Below are 8,074 nucleotides of genomic sequence, written 5' to 3'. Positions count from 1 at the left end.
TCGCTAGAATGCTGCTCTGCTTGTTTCTGTTCAGGTTTTCTTTATTGTACAATGGTACTCGCATTGCTTTGAAAGCATGTTTCCCTCACTAGACATTGACTTCAGGATCCACCAGAGAAACTTTATTTCAAGTTATCCTACTAAACCACTAATTATACTCTCTATTCTTCTTATTTAACTTGGAGGATTGCATGGAAAAGTAGCATACAGATTGTGAAATAGAGCAGGAAGAGCCAGTTTTATACATCGCTTTACAATCAGCATCCCAATATCAGGAGATGAAACAACACAAAAATGACAGCATGCCTAAGACATTCTAATGGAAAAAAAACTTCTTCTGTGACTGATGTGCACTGAGCAACATTTACAGTGAATAGGATTTCTACAACAAATCATATAAAACCCACAAATCTACTGCCTAATATTCACTCCATTCAAAAATTAAAGCACAGCCTTACCGACTCCTTTTTGCAGAACGTATCAAAACCTGACAATTCATGAAAGTTCGGTGATTGAGGCAGCAAAAGCTTGATTGCTCGAATTTAAAACCAAAAGTATAGCATTGCCTGAAAATAAACGTAATATTTGTGATATCCGAATTAACTGAACTAAACATAAGAATGAAGAAACCAAATTGCTCAAACACGTTGGTTAAGTCCTGCTGTGCCCGAATGCATGAGTGAGAGTGGAGAAGACATACCTCATGTAGAGGTTTTAAAGGTGGCTCATCAGGAACATGGGGTTTTTTCGTTGTCAAACTTCTAATCTCAGACTGTATTGAATTGAGCTGTTCACGTATCTCTTTCAACAAATTCACTCCCTCTTCTCCTTCAGCAATAATTTCTTGCCTTGTATTGTGTCTTGCTCTCTCGAGCCTCTCAACTCTCTGACTCAGCTGTTGATACTCACCTTGAGAATTGCTGAAACTAAATGTTGGGCGGCTCATAGGAGGCAAATTTCGGTGAACATTTGTCCCTTCTCTTGCCTTGGGTAATTTCTTCTCATGGATCGTAGAAAGCATGATCGTCTTTATCAGGCCTCTTTCATCTTTTTTAGGTGATTCGAGAATATCCTTGGATACTATATCTGGCTTTTGAAGCCTGTTTTCACCTTCCAAAGTCAATTTGTGATGCTCTTTCACTGAAGATTCAGGAACTTTGCAACTCCCGGAAGTTTGAGAGACTTCAAAAATATCCTGAACACCTTCCTGTGAATCTTGAAGCAGCTTAACTTCGTCCGAATGAGTAGCATTTGTTTTTCTTGTTGCGTCGCCAGATGTTCCAATTCCCATTTGTGAAAACAATGACGGAGACCAAGTTCCACCCTTCCAGATCGTTGATTTATTTCTACCAGAATCTTCGTTGTCCGAAATTTCTTTTACCCTTTCATCCAACCTTTTGATCTGCTCCCAGAAGGAATTCGCGTCTGCACCAGAACTCCCTGGTTTCTTCTCCGAATCATTAACTTCGCGAATTGCAATTTCCTCCACATCGATTTCCATTGGATCTGGCACTGGGACTAAAGATCTCTTTCTTTCATTAGAATTTTTATTGTAATTAGCATCCGTAGAAGAAACCTGAGGTGAAGAGTTAAATCTCCTTAAATTTCCCTTGGCACCACTATTCCCAGATAAAGGTTCGTTTCTTTGCATTAACAGATTCTCTGGAAATGAATTCTCATACACACCCAAATCATTACAGCCCATGCTCAGTAGTCTGTACCTATAAGCCTGAACCTGGTATTCAAGAGATGCAATCTCCAATTCTCTCTGATATATGAGATCTTCGACAACTGCCAGAGCCTCTTCTGCATGACACATCTTTTCCTCTTCCATTCTCTTATATTGGCTTGCTTCCAACTTCAGTGAGGCCTTTTCTCCTTGCAGCCGCAATATCATGGATAAAGCTTCGCTTGCTGCAGAGGCTGAGGCTTCTCGTTCTTCATCTAACTCAGTGTAAAGGTCTTGTAGAAGAAGTTGCTGTGTATAAAGGGCTTCTTTCAGAGCCGCAATATTAGTTTCAGGCGCCAGTGATGAACTATTTCCATCCATAAGCAATGAATTAAATATTGACTCTTTCCTCTGCACAAAATAGCAGTCACTCTTTTTTAGTCTCAATAACCCATTAACAGTTCTATTATTCATTTAAATTTCACCAGGTATCTTCAGGAACATAAACAATGAATTAAGAATCATACTGGAAAGCATATAATAGAGTTCAAGCAGGCAGTTACAGGCAAAGCAGGCAGTTACAGGCAGGTGCACAGCAGCACAGGGTCAAAAACTAGCCCTTGCTAAAACATTTGCGCGTAATAGTTCTATATATTTTGGTAATAGATATGAACACAAACAAAAGTTCCTTTAGTCCTTCACACAACACGGTGGCTCTCACCTCAAACACCCTCTTCCGCAGCAGTACCCTCCCTCCAGAAAACAGACCCCAGTGAAAAGGGGGGTTTGATCCTACAAACAGGCAATGTTTTCGTATTTTACACTAAGATATAGCAGAACAAACAATGTTTTGACAGAAACAACCGGAGAGATGTGACGATCATTTTCATTGGTTGATGAAAAATAAATCATAATCTCAAAAAAAAGTAAGGTAGAAAAAAAAACCCAGGGAAATCCTGAAAGATGTAAGAAGAGGGAAGGGAAAATGATATAAGATATTGGACAAAACAATAAAAAAAAGGCTGTTAGCAAAGGAGAACTGTCCTCTTCAACAAATCCAGATATGCATTCCACTGTTCGGTCAGAAAACCATGCAAGCCAACCATGAAGCAAATTTCTTATCTTAGAAAACCCGACAGAATAGCTGAAGAGTAGAGAAAGGCTTGCGAAATTCAGGCATAAAAACCTGTACAAGAGTCTAGGACAAGACCCCACTTATTTTTAAGCAACCGAAACACAAACAAAACCTATCGTTTCCAGATTTTCTTTCCAGACATAGCCAAGTAAAATTAATATAAGAAATACAATTGGTTTCCCATTGCTTTTCTACAAAGCAGAGATGAGATTTGACATAAATGTTCGATCTCTTTCAAGTTAAGCATCCAAATGCTGCTAATTACATTGAATGTCTGAATTCCTTAACGTATGTGTTAAGACAACTATGCATCTGATCTAAATCTAGTAACCTCATTAGCGATTTGACCAGGATAGTTAATCTTCCTGTCACTTGTCCATTTATGTTATTATTTGAGCTTCTTTTTTTATTAGATTAATTTTATGGCTTACCCGAAGTAAAAAATAATAAGAATATTTTTACTTGAATTTTGCCCTTTTTTTTAAAATGAATTCAAAAAAATAATTAATAAAATATCATTTTTGTGCATCATAGCCTAGTCGCTCTCTCCTTTCTCAACGGGTGTTGAAGGATATTTTTTAAAAATAAAAATAAAAGAAGAAGTTTCAAGTTTCAACGACTATTAAAAGGGTCGTCACCACACACGCTCCGGCTTCAAAGAGAAACAAGATTATCACCATAAATGATATTTCTATGGCGTGTGTTGCTTAAAAAAAAGAAAAAACCCTCTATTTTAAGTATCATGGGCTGTCCAAACCTAACATAAACTATCAAATTTGTTGATAATGACTACGAATTTTACTTGGTAGAAACAAGATCATTATCAGTGGACCCAACAGATCATTATCAAATCTGTTGGCAATGACTAGGGATTTTACTTAGTGTTGTGGGTTGTAGGATGCGTATTTTTTAATTAAAAATACATTAAGATAATATTATATATATATATATATATATAAACACATCAAAAACATTAAAAAAAAATTCGAGTTTTTTCAGGCAAAAAAAACAATTTAAAAAGAGAGTTGATGATACATGCCATCATCCATCTCCCTGCACGTCTGCGTGACAAAGTTTGAATTTTGATGCAGGATATAGGAGTGCACTAAATCAAAGAAGTTCTAATCCTATAAGAGGAGTGAAATGGAGACAAATCCTTAGCCACCCTTCTTCTTCTATCATGGAATCCAACCAAGTTATGGCCACCTGGTCATGAGGAGATATTAGTTCAGGCTGGAAGAGGAAAATTATTAAGAGCCACATGGATTAGGCAATAAAGGACAGAAGAACCTTCATAAAGAGTGGGCTTTATAGCGATAAACTCTTTGGTTAAAGGCCTTTCAAATAGACGAGCACGAAAGCAAATGCGAGAGGGAGGGAGGGAGAGGGGGCGTTTAGGGAAGATCTGGGTAGACAATTCAATAGTGGAGGGCGTTTCCGATTAAATGCTAGAAGGCTTTCTAGCCCCATGTAAACCTATCCATCATTTAAAACACTGATAATTGCAGAATTGTTCATTGCTTGGATCATTATCAACTAGTTGGAATTCAACACAGCAGTGAAAGATGCTGTAACTGTCTGAAACTAGATACCTTATAGCAAATGCATTTGAACATCGATACACGGAGAAGTGTAGCAGCTCACACTTTACGTTAACAGATTTCAGTCAACACTCCACAATATAGGCTGAGGCTGCAACTTCATTTGCTACCAACCGCATTTAGTCCACCGGAACTTCAACTTCCATCTTCAAATCAGAAACTCCAAGAACCTGCAAGTAATGTAAGCAACAGTGGGCACTGCATGCGAACTTAAAGAACTAGTTACATGAAGAAAGTAACTAGTTAATTGTCAAGAGAAGATAGATGATGTTGCAAGAATCTTATGGGAAGGGCTCCCCTGTCAAAGAAACAAAGAATGGAATGGTGGAAGTTCAAATGGCCAGTTTTAATGTGGAAGTTCAAATGGCCAGTTTTAAGGCAATAAAAAAGAGTATGATCCATAAAAGTTTACAAAGCAATGCAGATGTAACGTCTTTCAGCAGTTGAATTAGCACTAAAAGAAAAAACAAAGGAAAGAAACTGTGATCAGATTTGAATCGTGGGGGTGCATGGGAGATCAGATTCAAAGAAGGTTAGAAGCGCACATGCCCTGAATTATGGTGAGAATTAAACAAGGTATGAGGGCAGATGACGATGGGGACAAAGCACCCAAATTCATGGTACCACATATGAGGTTTGACAGAATCAATAATTATAGTGATTAAACAAATGGATGGCACTTACAAGCACAGGAAAGTAAAATTTAGAAAGCCTCGAATAACAAACACAAGAAAGGGTTTAGATTCCATAAATCATGATCTCCACACAAAAGTTAAATTGTGTTCTACGAAATTCTCAAGATCAGAAAAAACAACCCTGTATAAGGCACAGAACAGAGTCTTTAGACAGGGGAACTCCTTCCCTCTCTTTTCCAAGGCAGGAGTCGAATAAAGACTTGACCACATCCTCCAGGACAGTTCCTTTCCAATAAAGCCTTCTACCTCCACCTAACATTTGCATTTCTACTCGCATTAATGCCGAAATTGACTTTATGGTTTACCACATTTTTTCAAATCTTGAACCAAAAGAACAAAACTGGGATTTTAATGACTCTAGTCTATCATCCATGGCCCAAACTTAACTTCTGATGCTATGCTGAAAAGGACTAGAAAATAATTTCAAGATCAAGCCCCCATTACAGATGCCATAGCAGCCATACCAGAAGACCACCCTGCTACAGTCCGCAACCGCAACAGTTATAATAACTGCAATTCATCACCACTTGGACTCCCAGTGATATTACATCAACTTTGGAGTCACAAATTCTCTACCTAAGAAGCATGCTTGGAAAGCTAATTCCTAAGGCACAAATTTCAACCCAATCGCCCTCTAGACAAGGAAACATCAAGTTTATCCATCAAACAATAATATTTTTTTCTCTCAAGGAAAGCCATCCAAAGTTTGTAGCGCTAGTTTCAACCTTACAGGAAAAGGAGGAGGAGGAAGAAGAAAGTAAACCTATAGTAATGCCACTAAGTTATGGGTTGTGATCGCCAGAGATTGATTTAAGGTTCCTGTGCGATCCTGCTGCAATATCAAATTAGGAGTATCCCTTGTATCTATTCTAGAATCTAAAATAAAGTATATCTAAAAGGAATTTAATGGATTAAGTTAAGAGTTTTAGATGAAAAAGGTTTTTATATGTCAATCTAGATATCTATCAATATTTTAGGTCATATGTAAATATACAAAAGTAGTTTGAATGTGATTTTATTTAGATTAGAAGCTAAATATTTTTATCTTTTCAATGATATATTTAAAGCTCATTAATTTATCTGGATAAAAAAAAAACAACGTGTTTGTAGTTGGGCCTAAAATCTGTTAGCAAAGTGCAAAAACAGAAAAAAAATTATTTCCTTAAAAATTATAAATTCCATTTACCACAAAAAGTTATTAATGCTATTAGAAATTTATATGGTAGCTTTTGACTTACTTATTTTACAATGATTATATATCAAACAAGAAAAATTAATTAGTCAGAAATTAATTCGTCTTTTATAAGACATCAAACTTTTGTTTAGCAAGAATTCTTCAACAATTATTTCTCTTGGCTATTTTTTACTATTATATGCGAAAAATGGTGAAAAATAATCTTAGACTATTTTTTATTTATTTTCATTATTTTAAACCTAATTTTAATTAGTTTGAGCTTTATTTATGTCTAACCCATTAGTTTTAGGGTTTATATATATATATATATATATATATATATATATATATATATATATATATATATAGACACACACACACATACATATATGCTCTTATGTTGTATGCTTATTTCTTTTCGAGTGGTTGAGCGATTCTCATACTAAATTCTTAATTGAACTTACAAACTCTTTAAATGATTAATCAACTTCATTATGATTTATACTTCTTATTCGTGTGTCATTATAAGAATAAGGTGTGGGTGATTAAAATGCATATAACTTGGGTTTTTCAAGGCAAGGTTCTTGTTGGATCAAGTTGCAAACTTTCTTCAAACCTTAAATTAACAATTTTGCATCACAAAAGTGGAAATGTTTCTTCATAGTCAATTCCTTCATATTATGTATATCATTTAGCCACTAATCGAGCCTTATATTTCTCGATACTACTATCAGCCTTTCGTTTTATTTTAAGGACCCAATTATTACCAATGGCCTTATGTCATTTTAGCAAATCAACTAATTTCTAAATTTGGTTTGATTTCATAGATTCCAACTCTTCTTCTATATCTTTAATCTACTTTTTCTTTAATAGGACATGTAAGAGCTTCATTTATATTTCTTGGCTCTTCTTCATCTTTGGTCTCAAGACAATGACAAGGAATGTTATGATGATCAGTTCATCGTAGCTAAGATTGATTCATTAATAAATCAATAGAAACATTACTCCTACTCATACCAACAATCATAGATGGATTCACCATATATAGCATTTAAGGTTCAATTAAAACTAATTCATCTTCCTTTAAATTGCTCCCACTTGGAAGTGAGCCCATTTATATTTGTATAGCAAAAACATGCTGGTCCTGAGTCTCATAAAGAAATAGGTCTTGACCTCCTTCTGTCTATCTAGAAAAAATATTTTCTAAGAATGTGACATCTTATGATTCAAATTCAATTATATTTTCACCTTCTTGCTCATCTTTGAACACATATCTTACAAAGATACATTTCTTTCTCTTAGACCTGGTTTTTCATATTTATTAGAAGAATCATGAGAATAAGCAGCACAACCCCAAGGTTTCAAAAAACTCAAGCCAAATTGTTGTTTTGTCCATAATTCATATGACATAATTATAACTAACTTAAAGGATACATGGTTAATTACATATATGATAATTAATAGTGCATCACCCTAATAAGTAATAGGCAAATTTATTTGTGTCATCATTAACCTAATCATTTCAATTAGGGTTCTATTTTTTTTTTTTTTTTTGCAACACCATTTTGTTGTGGCATTCTAGGAATAGTCAATTGTCATTTTATCCCTTTTTCATTATATAATTTCTTAAATAGATCAGATAAATACTCATAACCTTGATCGTTCTCATAGTTTTTATTTTCATGTCTAATTGATTCTCCTCTAGATTAATGAATTTATAAAGCAATTTAAAGCTTCTGATTTATGAGAAATTAAAAGGACATAACTGTATCGAGTAAAATTATCTATAAATGTGATGAA

The 8,074-nt window shown here is 35.0% G+C and overlaps 1 protein-coding gene across 3 annotated transcripts; it reads right to left on the bottom strand.

The window, feature by feature from the left end:
• Nucleotides 1-219: 219 nt before the first annotated feature.
• Nucleotides 220-5,570, bottom strand: LOC133688728 (myosin-binding protein 3). 3 transcript variants are annotated; one of them, XM_062108319.1, is made up of 4 exons: nucleotides 4,397-5,568; nucleotides 2,391-2,461; nucleotides 701-2,080; nucleotides 220-566 (listed from the first exon to the last, which is right to left on the bottom strand). In XM_062108319.1, the coding sequence occupies exons 3-4, from the start codon at nucleotides 2,048-2,050 to the stop codon at nucleotides 543-545; spliced, it is 1,374 nt and encodes a 457-aa protein (XP_061964303.1). In that variant the 5' UTR covers nucleotides 2,051-2,080; nucleotides 2,391-2,461; nucleotides 4,397-5,568; the 3' UTR covers nucleotides 220-542. The 3 variants fall into 3 exon arrangements, with proteins under 3 accessions (XP_061964303.1, XP_061964300.1, XP_061964301.1); XM_062108316.1 differs by lacking the exon at nucleotides 2,391-2,461 and having other exon boundaries at nucleotides 4,397-5,570; XM_062108317.1 differs by lacking the exon at nucleotides 4,397-5,568 and having other exon boundaries at nucleotides 2,391-3,494.
• Nucleotides 5,571-8,074: the final 2,504 nt, after the last annotated feature.

The sequence above is a fragment of the Populus nigra genome, chromosome 3, assembly GCF_951802175.1.
Source record: "Populus nigra chromosome 3, ddPopNigr1.1, whole genome shotgun sequence".
Taxonomy (NCBI): domain Eukaryota; kingdom Viridiplantae; phylum Streptophyta; class Magnoliopsida; order Malpighiales; family Salicaceae; genus Populus; species Populus nigra.
The sequence above is the reverse complement of the archived record's forward strand: the minus strand, read 5'-3'. Positions and strand labels throughout refer to the sequence as shown.